Here is a 21,751-nt window from a genome sequence, read left to right on the forward strand (position 1 = left end):
GAAAAGGGAACTTTCTTCTTTTGTCTGCAGCAGACAGCAGCAAAACTGGAATTACCATGAATTAACCCTCCAGCTGCAGGTTAGTGCAGTGGCACATGTGGCACGTGTTCCACGGTCCCTGTGCTGCTGCAGTGGATGAAGACTGTGGGGACTGGAATTTAGGGGCTGAATGAATGAACAATTTGCAAAGGCACCGCATAGAGCAACAATCAAACCACACTAAAGAGTCAAATCTGGGCAAGGATAAAGCACAGCTAAAGAAAAATAACCACAAATCTGAGTCCATTTGCTTTCTTTTCCATTTCCCCACCAATTTGCTTTGGTGGGGAGGATTAAAAGTGGCTCGACCAGCTCTGCAGATCCCTGCCAGGGACCATTCCTGCTCTCTGTGCCGTGGCAAATCAGCTGGAGGTTTCTAACACATCTTTGGCAGGGCCCCGGGCCCCCTTTGGGAAATCCCTGCAATGGGGGGGGGTCTCAGTCCTGGCTGCAAACCTGGAGGAGAGGGTGGCACAGGCACACCAGCTCTACTTCAGGTGCTCTGTTTCCTCAAGCTGTCAAATTTAATAAATTATTAGGCTTCAATGAAACCTATTGATCCACAAATGGCAAAACATGTCCCTTTTAAGGAAGTCATCTGGGCGAGGCTAAGCCTGTTAACCTGATCTCCACGGTGCAGGGGAGGCTTTGGGACAAACTTTGAAGGCAGGAGTGGCTAAAGGACTGTGACAACGAGATAAAATGTCAGGAAAACTGGAGGGATGTGGGAGTGCTGCCAGCAAATGGAGCAGGGTGGCCACGGAGCCAGCCTGGCAGTGAGAGAAAACAAACCCCACCTGGAAATGGGAACAGAACGATCCATCTGTAGGGTCAAACTGCAAGGTGGGACTCGGAGGGAAGCCAAAGGCAGCCAGCTCAATCCACCGGGGAGGCAGCAGCTTCCCATCTTTTATTTATTGCTGTTTTTAAGATTCTTCAGCCTCTTCAGCAGTCCAAGGGGAGAACTTGGTTTTACTGCATCCCCAAAAAGAGACTTTGTAATGAGCAGTGCTGCCTGGCAAAAAAAATTGTCATAAATTCTAGAAGAGTTTCCATGAACTTTGTGAAAGGTTTTAAATATTTCAGGTATAACTGAAGCGATCCCCCATCTCTGCCTTGGATCACACAACAGCTGCAATGTCAAAAATTATTATTATTGTGTATGGGAAGAAAGCAAGTCTGAGAGGCTCCAGTTTGCTGCACTGCAGCCCCAATCACTTCTGCCTTGCTATATTTTCTTTAAGGAAATTAAATGCACGGCACTTAAGACTGAATTAATCAGTTTAAAATATTAAAAAAGGAAGAAAAAGGGAAAAGTCCTTTAAGAGAACTGTGTGAGTCAGATAGTCAAAACTATATGTAATTAGGATTTGGTAATACTCCTGTAATCCCTGGAACATCCAGGAGGTATGAGGATCAGGGATTCAATCCTAAAGCTCAACAAATATAAGCTGTGATACATAAAGCACAATCCGGCTGGGATTTGTTTGTAGTTTGGTGCTTTGTTAGTTCAGATTAACTATTGACAGAATTCTGGCTTCAACAGAGATTTGACATCGATACTTTAAAACCCCTCTGGAGCTGACACGAAGCTCTCAGAAAAATAATGGTGGGAACTGTGAAATCTGTGAATTACTGGAGACAAAAGTTGATGGGGTGTGCAGGGGACACGTCGAGGTTTGGCAGCTTCCAGTGGGTTTGATGTGACAGAGAACTGCAATAACTCCAGCTGGTGCCAGCTCTGCTCAGCACACCTGAGGGGTGTTGCTTTGACAGGTGATTCTGTGGCTGTGCTAAAACATTTGGATTCACGTGGCACAAAAGGCTGGCATGTTTTCTATGATCTGCCCAACACAGCTCTCCAGCAGTGCGTCGCTGCTGCTGGGCTTCAAAAAGAGGTGTTGTTATTTTGGGGTTAGGCTCTATAAACAAAATATTTTGTACAAAAATAAGGCGCCAAAGGTCAGCTGCTGCTCAGTTCTTGTGAGGTGTTGGTACCTTCCCCAGCTCTGTCCTGCCTCCTTTCTCTACCAGCGAGACTGAAGGTCACTGGGTTGATTTGAAATATTTTCTTTATTCCATATTTGACCCCAAAATCTCCCCAGCAGGAGAAAGCTGTGGTGACCTTGAGCTGTGTTACCTGAGGCACCGAGCTGCTGCTGTGGTGGGGAAGTGTGGCTGCCATTCACTTTAAATCCCAGGAAAACCAGAGAGTGAGAAGGGGGATGTGGCAGGGGAGCCTCCTCCATCCCCTCCAAACTGAGGATTGACCCACCTGCAGCCCTGGGGCTGCCTCCCTGTGCTGAGTCATTAATTCCCTGGACAAGACCCCTGTGCTCTTGGCCATGCACGGGTAATTGAAATCCCTCCCTGCTGCCAGCCAGGTGTCCTGTGGGCTCAGAACCTGTCCCCCTGCCCAGAGGGACAGAGCCAGCGTGCTCAGAACCTGTCACCATGCTCAGAACCTGTCCCCCTGCCCAAAGGGACAGAGCCAGCACCGTGCCCAACTGCCACGGGCACCTGGTAGCTGTCGGAAAGCAGACTCTGCTCTAGAAAGGGCCTTGCTGCCCTGCCAAATTCCTCCTGTACAGGTGATAGACACCTGTAGCAGAACAGGGACACAGAGCTGCTCACGGAGTAGTCAGAATCATGGAATTTCTTGGAAATCACAGCTCCCTGTGCTCCAGCCACTCGCTGCTCTGTTTGTCATCAGCTGATCTCACCTTGAAACCTGCATTCTAAGGGCTTTAAGGCTGTGCATGTTGCCTTTTTATTTTAAGTTTGGTTTTTTTTTAAGTAATTGAAGAGAAGGAAATTAAGTCCCCAGGCACACCTGGGACCAGATTTGCACATCAGCATGGTTTTACTGTGCCCAGAGGAGATCTGCACTAATTTGGAAGATCCAAGGCTGCAGCCTTCATGCTCTTGACCCTCATGATGCCCCCAGCTAGGCAGGCAAGACCACACTTCTCCTTTTACCTTATTGCCCCTTAGATAATAAACAAAATACCCAGTGCATCGTCCTGTGAATTCCAGGCTGTAATAAGCTGGGGCTGCTCCCAGCCTTGGGCAATTTCACTGTGGGAAATGACTCCAGATGATGATCTCCAGGGCTGTGGTCTCCTCAGAGAAGAGCTGAGGGTTTGTGAGCCAGGCCAGCAAAAGAGAGTGGGACAGGTGTCATTCCTGTCTGCTTAGGGCAGGGAGGGGTTAATGGATGCTCAGAAAGTTTCTTTTGCCTCCACTATCCCAGGAAAGTGCCACAAGCACTTCTGCAATCTGTAATCCCACGCACTGGCTTCAGGGCGAGTGAGTCATGGCTGAGCATGGAAAAGGATCTGAGAAATCCCACAAAGTGAATATCCTTTTATATAAACCCCAGAAACCTGGAATCAATACAGCACCAACCATTTCTCTGTTGCTGAGCACCAGCGATATCCTCAGCCACATGCAGATAAAACAAACCCTGCCTACCTTTTCAAGGCCGTCTTCTTTGAGACTGATGATATCCAAATCAAAATCTGTCCGTAAACCACTGGTTTTATTAAAGACAATGCGTCCCGTTAATCCTTCCCATTGGGCCTGTGAAAGGGAGAAAAAGTAGCAGGGCTGTTACTCGGTATCATAAATAATCTTTTGCCCTCCACTGTATGTTCTTTTAATTAGTCCTTATGCTGGTTCTTTCTCCCTAAAGAGCCTGATTAATTAATAATCCCTCCGTTGCTGCTCAGACTGCAGACGGAGCCGGAGATTTCCTTAACTCTTCTTGCAGTCCTTGCTACAATTTCTGTTCGCACCTTTTGTGCTCACCAGCTGTTGCAGGAGGTGATGACTCAGTAGAAAACGACGTGCATTTATCACGGCATCCTTGTGAGCTGTGTTCATCCTTGTAGGAATCAGCTGCAGGCTGGCTCTGGGACTGCTCCAGCCAGGAGAAATCCCTTTGTGTGCACCAGCTTGCTGGTGCTTCCATGGTGTGTGGAAGCTTAAATGTTGGGAATGATTCCCTCTGTCCTTCCAGAGGGAAAGTGAAGAAGAAGAGGCTAAGAACGTGCTCATGCAAGCAAGATCTGAGGTTGGAAACAGGCACAGGAGCGGGGCCACGTGCTGCTGGTGCCCCGCTTCAGTTTTTGGCAGCATAAGGACAGGGCAGGTGCTCACTGGGTCTGGGGATGTCCCATTCCCAGAGATTTTTCAGTGCTTGGCTGACTGAGGTCCTGAACAGCCTGGTCTGACAAGGAGCAGGAGCTTGGGGTAAAGATGCCTCAATTCAATTCCACAAAAATCTCCCGTAATTTGATTTCTTTCCCACTGTTCACTTTGCAGCACCCCTAGAATGAATCTCTCTGATTTAGAACATGATAGAACCCCCAGTGCCAGGTGCTCTGTGCCAGCAGAGCAGGAGCTGGGGGACAGCAAGGTGTCCAGTGCCTGGGGACAGTGCTGGAGGTGCTGCAGCATTGCCCTGAGGAGGATGCTCCCACAGGAATGCCAGGCTGCTGCTCAGCAATCACATCCCAGCAATGGGGAGCTGAGCCCCAGGGTCTCTCCCCTGAGCAGCTCCATGCAGGCTGCTCACTGGGAAACGTGTTTCCTTTAGGGGTGGGGGAGCTTGAAATATTCCAGTGTGATCAAGGTGGCATAATGTGTTCTCAGGGGGAATAACTGGCATTTCTCCCGGTAAATACGCTCCTCTGGCTCTCCCTCATTAATTCCTGAGGAGCAGTGACAGCCTGCTCCCAGCCTTGCCACCCTGGAGTCCGGGGGAGGCTCATGTTTGCTCATTTGGGTGTGCAGGTGGTTTGCCTGTGGGACATGAAGCCCTGGAGCCCCCTGAGAGCCGGGGAAAACACGGAATATTTGACGTGCCCAGCTGGAGCAAACACAGCTGCGTGCTGAGCCCTGCAGCTCCTGCAGGGCTGCATTGATGATGTCTTTTTGGGCTACCTAAAAACACAGGCCAGACAAAATTAAGAGAATAAAAAGGCTTATATTTGTTTAAGGACCTTCAGGTAAATTTTGGGCAGATGAAGCCCCCCCCACCCCCCCCAAGGGGCTACACCCAAAAAATGGATAACGATGGGTTTTCACACTTTTATAAGTTTGGTTCATTTGCATATTGAGGGTTAATCTTCCAATTATAGTGTCAGGTAATGAAGTAATTTTACCCCAAGTTTGCTCCTCCCCAACTCTTGTTTCCATCTCTCTGGCCTGAGGCAGTGAGGTGTCCTTGATTGCCAGGCCTGGAGAGGAATTGTTGTGTCTGCCCCAAATGGGAAAGCAGCAGCTCACACTGCACATGGAGTTTGGAGTTGTGCACTGAAGAACTGCAGGATTACAAATACATGAAAAATAGAAAAGCTGAAATCCTGAGACATCAGTGGGAGCACCGAGGGGCTGCACAGCTCCCGGGACAGGGAGTTTTCTATCCCCGCACCTGCCAAACCTCCACCACCTACCCCGGGGAACCTGCTCCTCCCGAGGATTGTTCATATTCCAACAAAACCACGTTTTTACCTCTTTTATGAAGTTCATGAAGCGGCCTCCGAACCGCCAGGCCTTGTGGCGGTGGCACTGCAGGGAGTTGACGGTCATCTGCGGCGCGCGCTGGTAGCACACGGACACCACGTGCACCGCGTCGTACAGCAGGGCAGCGTCTGTCTAAAGGGAACGGGGACAGCGTTGGTGGCCCTGGGGACTCGCAGGAAAAGGTGGGACCCGCTCGGAGTTACCCCCGCCAGCCCCAGGGTTTTTCCTCTGTCTGCGTTCCCTGATGGTTCCTTGGTTGTTTAGACTGAAAGCTCGGGGTTTTGTCTAAAATCGGCGGTTCTGGAAGTGTCGTTTGTCTGTGAGCGACTGTTCTTGCACATTTCCTGCTGTGGTGTCAAAGAGGGAGGCAAGGACTTCTAAATGTGGAAGGTAGTAACAGAGTTTTCTTATTGAGTCTGTTTTGTCTGAGTGTAAAAAAAAAGGAACATATTCTCCACACTATTTTATACATGGGAAATTAAGAAACAGAGATGTTTTGTGGGCACACAGTTTTCTAAAAATGACATAAGCTGTCACCAAAATCAGGACCTCATGGCTTTGTAACATATTCTAGTATTTCAGTGATCTGAACTAGGAGAAATTTTTTCCTCCCGTATAATGCGATGATTTTAGATTCAATTTGAGATGCCCCATCTTACATCCAAACACTGATCAAGAGAATTGGATTTATTTTTCACTCTGATGTGGTAAGACCTCCTGGTGAAAATACATTATTGGCTGGCTTCATGGAGCCACGAAACAGATGTGAGTGTAGCAGCAGCGTAATAAACCACAATAAAACAAAATAACACAGCAAATAACTGAGCAAACATCTCACAGGACGTAGCCATGGAGAAAATCCCCCAGCCTTGGCAGCCATCCCTGTGACCTTCCCTTCCCTCAGCAACCAAGCATGAAGAGCAGGAGCCCCACCTGCATCCGTGGGCGGGTATGGACCACAGCAGGGACAGGTTGGTGAGTTTGGGGTTGGAGGAAAGGGGGGCAAGGATATGTCCATGCAATTTCATGGTGAATTATAGACTGTAATGCCCAGCTGAGTCCAGGGCCCCAGTGGATAGACAGCTGGCAAACAGGAACCAAAGGCTGGATCCCTCTGAGAGAGCAAAGAGGGGCTGGGAGGAGAGGCAGCGCTGGGACTGAGCTCTGCTGCAGGCACAGAGGGCAGCCTGGGGAGAGGCAGGAGAGGGGGAGCCCCTCCCCTAACAACAAACACAACAGGAGGGATCTGAGGAGCCATTTCAAGGTGAAAGTCGGGGAGGTTTTGCCACTTTGGTTCTGGCAGATCTAAAGGGAGAGGGAAGGAGGGAGCCAGTCAGCAGTTTGGGGTCGGAGACAGCCTGGCAGGGAAGACAGATGGGCGAGCAGGTGCTGTACCTTCCGAGCAGTAACTCAGCAGAGCAGAGCTGCCATCAGACCCTAAAAGGAGTCATCAAACTGCAGCTAAGTCCATCTCTGGCTTTGGTGCTTTCCCCGTGCCTCAATCTCAGCAAAGAGCCTGGTCCAGCCTGGCTGTGTGCTGTGCTCCCAGCCCTGGGATCCTGTCCCTCTGCTCTTGGGGACAGCTGGAGCCCTTTGGGACAGGTCCTGGCTACCTGCCTTGTCTGGTGGCCATCTGTTGGCAGCTGGGCCTGAGCAGGAGCCTTACCACAGCAGTGGGGTGTGGGCTTCACCCCAGATTTTGAGGGACAGTTGTTAAAGAATGCAAGAAAGCACCTCAGGGCTGATACCTGGGATGGGTAGTTACTTGCACAAAAACTAATAAAAGTAACATTTAGGCCTTAATGACTGTTCCTGCCTTCCTTGCCACCCTGCCCTGCTTCCCAGACCCCTGTGCCCTCTTTGAACTGCCCGTACCATCATCACACCATCCAGAAGCCCCAGCTCTGCCTTGGGCGCCGACTGCAGCCTCTCCATGGACCACTTCTCGATGATGGAGGACACGTGTGGGTTCTCCACGTTGAGGATCCGGAAGCCGGTCAGGTTCACCCCAGAGTAGCGATATGGTTCTAGGTCTAATGCATAAAGATCCTTAAAAGAGAGAAACCGGTTTAAACATTTTGCTTAGCTTTGTTTTGTTTGAGTTTTCTGCGTCGGCTCGCGTCTGTGTTTGGAGCGAGACAGCAGAGCCCACAGAAGGTGGGAGGGAGCACAGATCCCTCGGGAATTCAGAGGATTGTGCTGCCTGCTGCCGTCAGGAGCTGCCTGCAGAGGCTGGAGGTGTTGGTGGAATCTGGGTGCCGTATGTGCAGGTTCCCCCACACGCAGCAGAAGGGAACTCCTACCAAAGAGCCAAAGAACTTGGTCTGAGCATGAAAGAGAGTGGATTGTGGGGAGAAAAACAGAAGCACTGCCTGTGACCCTGAAAAAAGAGACTTGAGATCCAGGGCGGGGGAACAAGGCAGAGTTTCTGTGTCTGGAGCTCCCATGGGCCTTTCCATGGAGGATTTGCTGGCAGTGCTGAGGCCCACAGGGTGCTGTGAGTGACGGAGTCACTCTGAATGCAAAACACCCATTTGCAGACTATCAAAGAGGAACTAAGACGCATTTCTTGACATTCCAACCAGCCTACACTGTCTGCAGATGAATGAGGGTGCCCTTTATACGATGTGAAAGCAGGGCCAGGCAGTGCTCAGCTCTGCTGGCTGCCAGCCTGCGAGCATCGCTTGGCAGGCAGCGAGGGGCACTGGGGCTACTGGGGGGCACTGGGAGAGCACTGCTGTGGGCAGCTCTTGGCTCTCCACGTGTCTGAATGCCAGCTTCATTGCTCAGGAACGAGTTTGGGGTTAGACAGCACATCAGGATCATGTGGCAGCTGGTCTGCTCCCCAAAGCCAAGCAGCTCACCCGCGGGGGGGTGAGGGAGTGTGGTGAGATGGCAGTCAGGGGTGAGCCATTTGTTGGACAGGACATATTTCATCAGCGTTTATCCTGAACAATTTCTGCAAGGGTTTCATGGCAGTTTAAATGTGGGGAGGCAGAAAGGCAATGCCACATGTCTGCAATGGAGCGTGGGGGTGAATATGTGATATTCACTGCTCTCACAAGGGCTCCCCAAAAACAGCTTCAATACAGGAGGAGGTGCTGTGGCTGTGCTGGGGCTGTTCTGGGCTGTGTGCTGGGACTGTTCTGGGCTGTGCCTGGGCTATTCTGTGTGCTGGGGCTGTTCTGGGCTGTGTGCTGGGACTGTTCTGGGCTGTGCTGGGGTTATTCTGTGTGCTGGGGCTATTCTGTGTGCTGGGACTGTTCTGGGCTGTGTTGGGGCTATTGTTTGTGCTGGGGCTATCCTGAGCTGTGTGATGGGGCTGTGCTGGGGCTATTCTGTGTGCTGGGGCTGTTCTGAACTGTATGATGGAGCTGTTCAGAGCTGTGTGATGGGGCTTTGCTGGGCCTGTTCTGGGCTGTGCTGGGGCTATTGTGTGTGCTGGGGCTATCCTGAGCTGTGTGATGGGGCTGTTCTGAGCTGTGTGATGGGACTGTGCTGGGGCTATTCTGTGTGCTGGGGCTGTTCTGAACTGTATGATGGAGCTGTTCAGAGCTGTGTGATGGGGCTTTGCTGGGGCTGTTCTGAGCTGTGTGCTGGAGCTGTGCTGGTGGGACACAGCTACGCTGTGGGGCCACCGAGCTGCAGCACCCATCTGCCCGCAGGGCAAAGTCCCACATGTGCTGCCCTAAGCAAAGCAGAGCAGCAGCAGCACTTGCCAGCAACTGAGACACCATTCTGCATGGGGGAGTGAGGGTTCTTATGGCTGTTTTGCTTTAATAAGCTTCGGGGGTTTCATCTTTTCTGTAAGCCTGGCCCTGACCTCTGCAGCCCCAGGCCTCACGGCTGATGGATGCAGTGCTCAAACCTGCAGGTGCAGCAGGGACCAAATCATTAATCACCCTACAATGGCAGTTGGGTTTTTGGGCTGTTTTTTAACCCTGAAAAATTGCAAGTGCAAACCTGCACGTTCTGTTAAAGGGCACTGTGAAGAACAGGCCACAATGTTGACTTTTAAATGACTTAAGGGAGCTAAGGGCAAATGCAGTGGTTTGACCTCAGACAGGTGCTCATGTCTGGCTGAGAGGGGGCACAGCAGTTCTGTGCCTGACCTGCTGGAATGGGTCTGTTTTTTCAAGATTCATTTTTAATCAGACACTTCAGTTTGCATTCCAGAAATTGTTGTGAGGAAATAATTTTTGGTTGCAAAAGCTAATAATTTCCCCCTCAGAATGCGACCGGGTGTGACAAATCAGATCCCTGAGCTCCAGACCCCATGGTCTCTGTTGCCCATCTGTCAAACCACCAGCCCTGGCCACCTCTCAGATCCCACTGGTATTTTGGGTGCTGTCCCTGCTCTGTTGCTCCCCACCGACCCTTCCTTTCACCGAGTTCCTATAGAAACCAACCTCCCATCAGGTCCCCCTTTGGTTCCACTTTAAATCTCAGCTGCAGCCTGATTTATCACCTCCTGGAATCAGAGGATAATTCAGAATACCAGCTGAGTGTCAGGACGTGGGGAGGTGTGGATGGGAATCATCAGATCAGTTTCTTCTGGATTTTCTGCTCCTGCACAGCCACAAATTGAAACATCTGGTTCTATTTTCCACCTCATCTACATTCCCTTTCACTCGTTATTTTCTGTGCTGCAGATTAATTCTCCCCTCCACCCTTAATTTTGCTCTCAGTGTTCCTGTGATGCTCTCCCCCTTCCCCAGTTTGCCCAGTTTGGCTGCTGAGTGGTGGCAGCAGTGCTGAGGGCTGATCCTCAGTGATCCCAAATCTTCAGTGGGAAGCTGTAAAGGTGGTCCAGGAAGGACAACCCAGGTGTCCCCACAGCTCTGCCCTGGGATCTGTGGCTGCAAAGCCCCATTTTACAAACTGCTGAGACACCCCACAAGGGTGGAGACCTGGGGTGTTCCCTGCAGGGCTTTTGATGTAAAATCTGTGGATTTTACATTTGGATGTGACAGAGACCAGTGCTCATCAGAGATCCTCCTCCTGCTCCTCCTCCTGTGGTGGAAAAGGCTGATGGGGCTCTTCATGCTGAAGTCAGTGAACTGTAGTCGTGCTGCCTAGCAAAATGTTGAAGCATTTCATGCCAAGTGTTGATACACTGTGCTCAGTATTGACTGGGGACCTTTTAGAAACATTCAGTATAACATAATAGACTAATTCATTAGCACCCCATGGGTCTCGTACTGGGGAAGCTGAAGCACAGGCATTGCAAGCTAGGAAAACATTGCCTTAAGGAATGACAGATTAAAATATCTTTCCCATGATATAACTGTTATTTCAGGAAAGTGGCATTAATTGTGATTGCTTATCTATTAATTTATTATAATTCCTCTTTTCCCACCTCCAGGCTGTACCTACACATGAAATGTACTCCAGGCTCAGCTGGGGCTGATTAATAGGAGGTTATCTGGGAAATGCTTAAAGCTGCCTGGAATAGATAATGGCAGCAGGGGTAATTAAAATGTCTTTTGCATTTGAAAAAATAAATTTTGTAGTTTTTAAGGGTTAGTTTAGTCTGTTTCTTTCCTAAAGGCAAAAAGATAAATTGGATTTTCAAAATCACAGTACAAAATTCAACAGTAGACTAGACAATAGCATCTTAAATGCCGACAAAAGTGACCCTGCCAGGAAAGCCAAATGCCTCCCAGAGTCAGAGAGGACTGGCCCGTGTTTAACAGAGGGGAGTTAATGTCAGGCTGAGCTCCCCTCCTGCAAAATAAACCTGCAGGGCTGAAGCTTGGACTACAGCAGGGCTGCTTCTGGCTCCAGAGGGCTCCTGGGTGCTCATCCCCAGCTCCTGCTGAACCAGGGTCCCACCAAATCCTGCAGCCTTGCACTCTCCCTGTGCTCATTGCCACTGCATGGGGAGCTACCCTGAAATCAAAATGACTGGGAGGGGAAATAAAACCAGAAGCCACATCTGTGCACTCCAAAAGAGGGACTGTCCAAGGGCAGGGGAAGGAGGAGCTGACAACTCCCAGGCAGTGCTGCAGAGAAGAGGAGTTAGAGCCAGGTCACTGGGGTCTGACCTGACCTGCAGCCAAGCCCAGCCCTGCCCTCTCCTCCTGGCAGGGTCCCAGCTCTCCCCTTCCCTTACATTTCCCACCCCACAGCAGTGCAGTGCACACCAGGACCAGATACCCATCCCTCCCACCCTCCCTCACATCCCACCCCCCATCAGTGTGTGCACAGCCAGATACTTTACCAGAGTGGTGAAGATGAAGTGGTAATATTCTGTCATCATCCCCATTGCCATAGCCTTAAGGAGAGTAGGGAAAAAGGGTTAGTAAAGGGATACAAGGACATAACACCAGCCATGCAACATAAAACTCAGAGCTTGTAGGTAAATGTGGCAGGAGAGACCCAGAAACGCCAAGTTTGGATTCAGGATGGAGCAGTTAAGCCAGGCTCATCGGCAAGAGTCTCATGTGCTGAGCTGAGCAGAGCTGTGGTCCTTAAACCCTTCTGAAACCAAGGCAAACCTCAATGTCCAGCTCCCACGAGGGCTGGTGGCATTTCTGGGTGACACTGGGTGTCCCTGGGTGTGCCAGGGCACTGTGGCACTTTGCTCATGGGTGCAGGATCCTCCAGGGCCACAGGTTCCCTTGGCACAGCTGTGGGTAAGGGGGTCACCTTTCCTTCTCCAATACCAAACCATGAGCAACCTCACAGAAACCTGTGCAGATTGACCATAAATAACCTGTTCTTATAGTTCTTATAGTCACACATCTGTGCAGTGGCTAAGAAGCCAGCTCGTTGTAAATGCAGGTGAACCTGGTAGGAAGAAATGCTGATGTCTGACTCCAGTTCAGAAGGTTGAATTATTTCTTTATTATACCTATACTACAATACATTAATATACTATTTAAAGGAGATACTAAAACTACAAACCTACTTTTTCTAGCTACCATATCTAACCAACTCACAACTCCTGACTCTCTGCTAAGAGTCCAACCCCAGTGGGTTGGATTGGCCACCAGGCTCAAACAATCCTCACCAGAATCCAACCAAACAATCACCCCAGATAAACAATTCTCCAAACACATTCCACATGGGAAAAACAAGGAGCAGAAATAGAAATTGTTTTTTCTTTCTTTCCTCTGTGCTCCTCTATGAAAAATCTTGAAAGAGAGAAAAATGTGCCTGCCACACCAGCTGAAAGAGTTTTGATTTTAATTCTGGGGCTCTGCATCCCCCCTTCAATTCCATCTGTGCAGCGAGTAGATGGAGCTCCTGCCTCAGTCCCTCCTTCCTGAGCACAACAGTCAGATCCTGGTTTAGAAGTGGGTCAGTGAAGGTGCAGGCACAAGGATGGGGAATGGGAACATCCCCTGTCCCTCAGCTTTTTGGGATCAGGGTCCTGAGGGTTCTTGGCCAGCACAGCTTGAGATTCCCTGCCAGCCCCTACATGCAGGATGGCTCCTGCAGATTGCTGGGATTTGCATAACTGACCACTGGAGAGAACAGGCTGTCCTGGAAGCTCTTTCAGAGGACAAGTACGCGCTGAAGGGGCCTTGGCTGGATGACCATGTCCAGACCCTTCACAACATGGGGGGAGCACATTGCAGTCTATGAGAAAGGTCACCTTGAAGCTGGTGGCTGGTGGCAGGAAGATTCCTGTGGGTTTGGCTGGGATGCTGACTGTGTGAGCATGTTTTCTGGAGAAAACACATGCAAGAGCACTTTAAAATCCCCACTGATGGGAAAGTGACTTCGAGTCCCCCCAGGAAATGTTTGCTTTCCTTAGTTTTTTGCTAAAATTACTAGGGCAGAATTTACCTCTGAGGGAGGACGTGACAGTCTGAAAAGAAGTGAGATGTCAAAAAAACAAGGGAAAATGAAAGGATCTGGATTGCAAGCCTAGATATTGTGACTCTAAAGTGTGATTTCACCCCAGGTTTCCTGCTCTGGAAGTAGCTTTTAGAAAGTCTGGGGCTGTCCCTGCTGCCATTCACCATCCTGTCCCCCAGTCCCTGCAGGGTCAGTGGGTCCAGGGGCTGCAGTGTAGCTCTCTCCCTCCTGCACACCCTGGTTCAAAGAGCTGAAGGAGACAATGGCACCTCAATATGGGAAGCATCAGCTAGTGATGGGTGCCAATCTGGACAAATAATGAGATCCCAGTTTATGTTCTACAGCTGGATCATTCTGGGCATAGCTGAGGAGCCCAGACCTGCTGTCAGCAGGAAGCTCCAGCTTCCCAGCACTGGCAGCCTGGGGCAGGATACATCTGGGTTTGTGGGGAAATGAATAAATGATCATCCTGGTGGATAAGCCACAGGCAGTGGCTGGGATGAGAGCAGGAGCTCTGTCAGAGCTGACAGGCACAGCTGTGCCCTGCGGAGCACAGCGACTGCTCGGGACAGCCTGGGGACACCTGGAGTGACAACAAGGGACCAAAACTGAGGAAGGCCGGAGAATCTGGGTTAGAATGGGAAAGCCTCACAAGCAGGAATCACTCTCTGATAGGTTTCTACAATGATTTGTTTTCCAAGAGGGCAAAATAATGGATGGTTTGATGTCTGGTCACTCCAAGGGACCCAGGGGGAAGCAGTAGGTGACAGTCATCTGTACAGTTGTTCTGGCTCATGTGGTGTTACTCATGGATTACTAATCCTTGGCTTTTTTTACTACTCCATCTTAAAAAAACTGCCCACATGATCAGTGCTGTGCTGTGGGAGCATGAGACCTTGAATCTCTGGGGAGCAAGATCCCGACTGGCACGCTGGCACTGCTCAGTCAGAGCTGCTCAGCCAGCACAGGCTCTAGGTGCTCAAACCTCCTGTGTTTTCTGAGGATGTGCAGTGAAATTCAATGTCAAGCAGTGGAAATTTTAGCATAAGTCTTGTGAGAACCTTGTTGCCATCCATGGGGGTGACAGCAGGGCCAAGAGACTCCAAGGACTCAGTCTATCTGCATGTCTGCAGAGCTGACTGCTGTAGCGGCCAAAATGTTACAAAAGGCACATAATAGCAATAAAATATGAATATTACTGATTCTGGAATAAACAAAATGCTGGGCCTTCCTCCCTGGGGTTTTGGGGTTTTTTTTTGCAGCCCTTTATTTGTTCTGTGCATTGTTTTTCTGCTGCTGCGAAGGAAGCAGACTCCCCTCCTCCAGGAGATGGCTTTGCCTAGCTTGTACTTTCAGTGGAAAAGAGCTGTTTCACAAATGAAAGTGGCACCTCTAGGCATGCATTTCTTGCTACAGGTAGAAGAGTGAGGTAAATATGAGGTTTCTGGACCTCCTAGTCTTCAGCAGATGTGGGTGACCTGCAGGTCGTGGTGCACTGCTCTGAACTTGCCTGATGTTACACACCAGAGTGGCCAGGCATGCAGAGAGCAGTCAGGCTGTGGTTTGGGTTTGTGCAGCTTCCCAGACTCTGAAAATACATCAGGATTTCCCTGAGTAAAAATACCCCGTCTTTTACTGCTAAGCTGAAATCCATGGCTTCAGGTCCTGACAAAACTCTGACACACACACACAGACCCAGCCAGAAGGACTTAGAGACTTGTCTCCCCTAGTCCCCCCTCTCCTCCATCTTCCTCACTCTGCACCAGCGGTGATGAGCTGAGCAGATGGCACAATAAACTATAATAAACTGCATAATAAGTGAGCAGCACCAAACACAACCAGCACAGGAAAATAACTGGCAGGAGACAATGAGCACCTTCTATTGCTTCCCATAATAATCCCTCCCAGGCTTTCCAGGTTCTCTGAGTACTTCCCTTCATTTTGCATCAGGCAGACTGCAGGAGAAGGCTCTTGCCTTGTGCTTGCTTCCTCATCCCTTCAGGGATTTATTTAATCTGTGTGGTGGTGTTGTGCTGGGCTGATAGGAGCAACACTTCCACCAGCTGGTTTTTAGCATGTCTGTGAGAGCCTTTTCCTCTGCCTCATATTGAGCCTGAAACCCAAAGGCACTCGGGAATGAGGAGCTGGGGTGAGCAGTAAGAATTCCAGTGGAGGAAGAAAGGAGGGAGACCAAATGAATGGAAAATCACTGACATCTGGCTTAAAGTCCAAGAATTGCAGACACTGCTGGGGAAGGGACAGAGGATACAGTCCCTCCTGGCTGGGAGAGGCAGCTTGAATGAAGGGAAAAGTGAGAAGAGGGAAGAAGGCTGGGGCTGGGCAGCTGCAGAGCCACAGAATTATCCAGCACCAGCCTGGGCTTGGCGCTGCATTCACCAGCATTCCCTTCTCCTTCTGTAACGTTTGTTTGTTCTCACCCGCAGCCACTTTTTGGTACTTCCAGCTTTTCAGTGAAAATGCCATTTTCTGTAGAAATCCAGCAGCGTCCTTGAAAGATGGACAAGCTGTACCTTTTAGTGTGGTTGTGGATTGCGACCCAAAGAAAAGCTGCACCTCAGGGCAGGGCCACTCTTCATCACAGCCACCCACCCGTGGGCTGCCTGGCAGCCACTTTGCTTTCCTGCTGGCCCCTGCTCACCTGCTTGAGGATCTGAGCTGCCATCAGGTGGCTGCAGTCGAAGATGATGCGGAATTCCCGGCCCCGCTTCATCTCCTTGAGCAGCGGCCGGGCGTCGTCGGTGTCCAGCGGGAGCTGGCGGATCTTCAGGCGGATGTTGTAGCGGGACGGGGCCATGATGAGCTCCTGCAGCCGTATCAGGCCTTCAAAGTCACACAGAGACAAACCCACAGCGTTACAGGGCTGCCCTCCCCATGGGCACGGCGGCTCAGTGCCTCCCCTGCTCTCTGCAGAATGAAACCAGGACCTCCCTCCCTCCTTCCCTCCATCCATCCCTCCTTCAAATGGCCACTGCCAAAGGGATCAAAGCCACACCTCAACCATTAACTGGAGGAGCTGTTCTTGGACAGAATGGCTTTTCCTGGTTGTTCCCTGCCACCACTGCAGCCAGCAGAGCTGGATGGGCTCCCTGCACTGGGAGAACAGCAGGTTGGTCCTAACCTCAGACACCTCTGGGATCACAAAAAAATTTTCTTAAGCAGATGTGCCCTTGAGAAAGGACAGGATGTGATAATCAGCTGCACAACAAATTAAAATCTGCATATTTACTGTGCACAGCAGCCAAAGGAAAAATGAATATACACTTGGATTTATGAGTCGCGTAGATCGTAACGGTCACTTAATCACAACTCGTAACTTCCTACTACCCTCAGAATCCATTTCTGTTTCCTGCACAAGGCAAAGAGCCATGGTGGATGCAGCTGAGCAGGAATTGTTGGAATCTGATGTTGCGAGGAGAATTTCAGCAGATGCCTATTGCAAGGGGGAAGAGAGAAGCGTGTCTCTCTGCACAGAAGAAACACATTAGAATATGCCACGAAGGGAACATACTGTGACCCACATTTGCAAAACAGGAATGTCAAACTGTGTTCTCATCAGCCCTCCCCTAAAGAAACCATTTGGTTTAGTGAAATTAGGTTGGACAGGCTATCCAATGTGGCTTTTGTTTTTTGGAGGGGGTCTATATCTAGAGCTGTGCAGTGCTTTGCTTTGTTTAACCATCAACAGCTTTTCTTACATGAAGAACTTTGCCAGCTCTGTGTTACAGAAGTATCTAGAAAACAAAAAAACTTATGAGAACTGCTTTTGGTTTCAGCTGGGAACTGCTCCCTTCATGGCAGCTGTACAGGGGTTTTTCTGTTGCAGAGGGGCACCACAGTGCCAAAAGAACCAGGCTGAGATGGTCACCCCATGTCAATGAACCCCCCCATGACCCAGTGCCAGCTCATGGCCCCACTTGCTGAGAGCTTTGTGAATGAAATGCTTAGAAAGCTCCCAGGACCTCCCACAGCACGGTCTGGGAACCCATCACTGCACGGGGCATCATTTGGTTCTCTAGAGGGTTCATTGGAAAAGCTCCCAAAGACACCCAGGACAGAAAATCTCCAGGATTCCTCCTCTGAGCCCCTCCTTCACCCACCTGTGCTGTCGTCGTACACCACGGTGGCTGACCTCCATTTCAGGTACTGCACCAGGTCCAGGATGGCGTGGCTCAGGGAAGCATAGTCAGGATACAGGTTGACATAGAAAGTGTCCTTGTTATCCAAAGGGTGATGCTTCCATCGCAGCTGTATGTGGGGGACTTCCAGGGCGTTGCAGATAGACTGGACAGCGTTGGTGCAGGAGCCTTGGGAAGGTCCAAATATTGCAACGACCCCCAGAGCCAGCTGGTCACAGGCTGGAGGGGGAAGGGAGAAATGTTAGCAAAGCCTGGGGGGATAAGCATGGGACAACCATGGGACAACCAGACACTTGTGGGCACTGATATTGGGTAATTTCAGCAGTGATTGGGCACAGTGAGAGAGGAGGATTTATGCCAGGTGGGTATAGACCAGTGGGTAGAGGCACAGAGTATTGCCAAGGTCCTCTGAGGGAGCATCCTTCACAAAACCATCTGAAAAGGGACTGAGTAGAGGCACAGAGGAGTTCCAAGCTCCTCTGAGGGAGCGTCCTCTACAAAACCATCTGAAAAGGGACAGGGGGTCACTGGGCTGGCTGGAGCAGATAGCTCCCTCCTGCTGATGTCCCTCCGATAGCTGCCAGCTCAGGCAGCAGGTTTCCTTTCTCCCCAGCCAGAATCAAACAGCACGAGCCCTCAGGTCACCAGCTCGCAGCCTTTGCTGTGCAGTCCCTCCCCTTCAGCAATTCAAGTGTGCTGCTGTTATCCAGTAATCAAAAGTGACTGTTATTAAGAGAACAGAACATCCACACGATGGATGTGAACACTGCCAGGGATGCAGCGACACAAACACAGGCACGGCCTCCAGACCTTTGCTCAGGATTAGAGCAAACCCTGAAAGGAGTTTTCTGAGGTTTCAGAGGGAAAAAAGGTAGTTGTTAAAATGCCTCTAGAAGGTCAGCTCCAGCAGGAGCTCTCATCCAGATCACTGGTGAGAGCAGGACGGAACAAGCTGCTGGTCTGGAAATCAGATCTTTCTTATGCTGAATAAATGGCCACAAAGCTGCTCAGAAGTTTGCTCTGCTCTTACCTTTCTTAGTTGCTTCAAAGCTGTCGTGGAAGTGTATCCTCTGGATGTCATAGGTGAGGGTTGTGTTGGGCAGCAGAGTTCTGTTCCTGTTAATGATGTTGGCGGAGAATCGGAAGGCTTGTTCCTCGGCACTCATCACCTGCGTGTTGGGGCCATCTGCGTACTCAAAGATTCCTCCTGCAAGACAAAAAAAAAAAAAAAATCCACCTTTGAGCCACAGCTTGTTTCCCAAATTTAAGCAGCAAGGATGAGAAAACTCTTGGAATGTTTGCAGGTGGAGCTGGGTTTGCTTGAGGACCTGTCCTGCACTGAAATGAAGACGTGAAAACTTGGGTTTTTCTTATATTGTGGTCTATAAGAATGTTCAGGGTGGCAGCTCTGTGGGGCAGTAACAGGTGGTTTAAAGTCTTGGAATATTTTTATGAGTCAGATAAGTGGCTTCCCATAAAACTTTAGGACCAGACCATGGGAAGTGGACAGGCTTATTGCCCATGGTCTGTGCTCTGGAGGAGTTACTGGGTACAAAACTGGCACTGCCCTCCTCTCGAAATCCTCCTGCCTCATCACCCATCCTGTCTTTGCATGAGAGACAGGCAGGGCAGTGCTGCTGCTGACTATTTTCAGTGCCATTTTCAGTCCCCTTCTCCTTTTTTTTATTGTTCCTCATGTTTAGTTATCCAAGTTTTCAATTCAGACCAGCAGACACTTCTGGATTTGCCTACCCTCCAGCTCCTCTGCTCAGTAATGCACATCTCAGATGCAGCTTTCCTATGTTCAAAAGTTGTTAATGCCATTACACCTCCCCAAGGGCAACAAGCTCATGTCACAGCATCGCTGGGTTTCTTGGCTCTGTGCGTGAGTCTTGTCCTCAGTTCCCACTGACAGCCACTCTAATTGGAGTGACTTGGTGCAGGCATGGCTTATGTAATGATGTGTCCTTGTCTTCAACATGCAGGAGCCACCCTGAGCCCCTCACAGAGCCACAGAAAGACACAGACCTTGCTCCATCTTATTCAAAAGTAAACCAAAATAATTAATGGATGAGCGAAACAAGCAAGTACAATTGGTAACAGATGGTCTCAGGGTTCATTAGCAGAAGGAAAAACCTTCCTCTTCAATTTAAGATACTCCTCAAATGTTTTCTTGTAGACAACAGATGTCTGCTCAGCCCTGCTGGCTTTCAGGCAATGCCATGAATCTTCCTCCAGCAGCCAGAGCACATTTTCTATAGTTTTGTGGCAGTTTGGTGTCAGCCAGGAGTTCCAGTCTGGCCAGAGCCAAGCTGACAGCTTCGCTGGTGGCCATGCTCTGGGTGTCCTCTGGGGAATGTGGCCACGGACTGGGTGAAGCACAGGAGATGTTCTCAGCAAGGAAGCAGAAGGACTTCCAAAAAGCCTCTGACTTTCTACTCGCCTTTATCGTGACAAGTCCCTTTCCTCCTCCTCCTCTGCAGTTTTGTGCATCCATGTCCCCAGTTGTGAAGGAGTGTGGGAATGAATTTACATTCATAGACGTGAAAAAGGTTTGAGCTGTTTCCTGCATGTCTCTGCTCAAAAAAAACCCACTGAACTGAGTGCTAATTTTGGTAATAGGCAGAAGAATAAAGAAAAAAGAGGCTGAATGCTCATTCTGGAGTGTCTTTTCAGTCTCACGTGATTTTCAGCCAGTCACTCATGGGCAGGTTTTCAATCCAGAATGCTGAGCAGCGTAGGCAGGAGTGTAGCAGAATTGTCCACGTGCCTCATTCTCACTGGATTATGCCAAAACATTTGGGTTTTGACTGGTGGAGAGAAAATTATTCATCCACATCAAAATTTGCATATGCTGGCAGCTCAATTTAAGTTTCTTAGGGCAGAAGAAAGTTCATCTGCAATATTAAATCACACACAATAAACAAAACTAAAGTGAGTGTGACATTCACCCCATCTCTCTGTTCAAAGCTTCACTGTCCAGACTGTTTAGCCAGGGATTTTTTATTTTCTAGCATCGTCCTGAAGTGATAACTGGTAAATGTTACATTGATTATCCACTAGCTGGCATTAGGCTTTGTCCCAGCCCAGCACTTTCAAAGTTGCGTTGGAGCATGTCTTATTATGAGAGAATACCGAAGGGCTGGGAATGTGGATTACTGGGGTTTGATCCTAAATAAATTCCTGTCCCAGACATCCAGCTGGATATAATAGGCTTTTTGTCAGGAAAGAATTTTCTGTGCAGTCACCCAGTACCTTGAGCTCAGGGCCAGGCTGTGAGAGAGCTGGCGGGCAGCAGGGATGTGTTTCTGTGTATTCCCATTGCTGGGAACACACCAGGAATACTCTGGGACACTGGGAACCTCCCTGAGGTGCAGAGGGCAGCCACAGCATGCCCCAGCATGGTGTTTGCTCAGAAACTGGGGAGACTGGGAGTACCTGATGTCAGATCTGTGCAGGGCACACCCCGCTGGATTCACACATCCCTCTTGGCTGCGCGCCGCTCCTTCAGAGACGTTCATTCCCATCATTATTTAAAGAGCCTAATAACTGGCTTGAAACAGCTGATTAATGCATAATCTTCATCATGATTACACAGCATAACTGGCATTAATTTGCAAAGCCAGCTAATTATGAAAATAATTGTTGCAGCTCTTCCATTTGAGCAAAATGGAGATGCTCAGCTCGTGTTGAGAGCACGAGGGATGTGACATCAGCCCCCCCGGGCTGGGGGTCCCCAGGGGTCCCCTGCAAGCCTCAGCAGGAGAGATGAAGGAGCAGGGCTGGGCAATCTGCTGCTGAGGGCTGGACAGCTGCACTGCCAATGATCCCACATGGGCCTTGGGCAGAAACCTCACCCGGCTTCACTCGCAGAGATGAGAGTCAGTGGGTGTGAAAAGCTCCCAACAAAAGTCTCCACTTTTATACACCACATATCGACAAATCCCACCTGAGAGAGTAGAACTGAAGCTCCATTAGTGTTGCTGCCCCTCAATAAACCTCTGCCCTATTTTGGAAGCTAGTTGCCACGTCTTGGAGATCACTGGATGCTCTGTGGTGCTCGTGGCCTTTCCCACTCTCCTGTCTGTGCAGGTCTCAGCTTCTCATTCCTTCTTCCTTCCCCTCCCATGGCTTGGCAGAGAGGTAAAAGATGGCAGTGACAAGTTCTGTCATGCTTTGTGACATCCTCCTGAGGTTTGTGAGAGGATTTGCTGCCT

General features: G+C 49.9%; 1 protein-coding gene across 3 annotated transcripts in view; it reads right to left on the reverse strand.

The window, feature by feature from the left end:
- GRIK3 (glutamate ionotropic receptor kainate type subunit 3) overlaps nucleotides 1–21,751 on the reverse strand; it is a 121,693-nt gene that overhangs the window by 31,944 nt on the left and 67,998 nt on the right. For 2 of the 3 annotated variants that reach the window (XM_021554851.3, XM_021554853.3), the window contains exons 2-8: nucleotides 18,565–18,741; nucleotides 17,496–17,753; nucleotides 16,037–16,218; nucleotides 11,792–11,845; nucleotides 7,444–7,617; nucleotides 5,557–5,700; nucleotides 3,514–3,621 (exon numbers count right to left, since the gene is read on the reverse strand). In XM_021554851.3, coding sequence (XP_021410526.1) covers nucleotides 3,514–3,621; nucleotides 5,557–5,700; nucleotides 7,444–7,617; nucleotides 11,792–11,845; nucleotides 16,037–16,218; nucleotides 17,496–17,753; nucleotides 18,565–18,741 — 1,097 coding nt within the window. Of the gene's footprint in view, nucleotides 1–3,513; nucleotides 3,622–5,556; nucleotides 5,701–7,443; nucleotides 7,618–11,791; nucleotides 11,846–16,036; nucleotides 16,219–17,495; nucleotides 17,754–18,564; nucleotides 18,742–21,751 lie in introns of those variants that run through there. The other variant, XM_021554852.2, reaches the window with a different exon arrangement.

The sequence above is a fragment of the Lonchura striata genome, chromosome 26 (assembly GCF_046129695.1).
Source record: "Lonchura striata isolate bLonStr1 chromosome 26, bLonStr1.mat, whole genome shotgun sequence".
Taxonomy (NCBI): domain Eukaryota; kingdom Metazoa; phylum Chordata; class Aves; order Passeriformes; family Estrildidae; genus Lonchura; species Lonchura striata.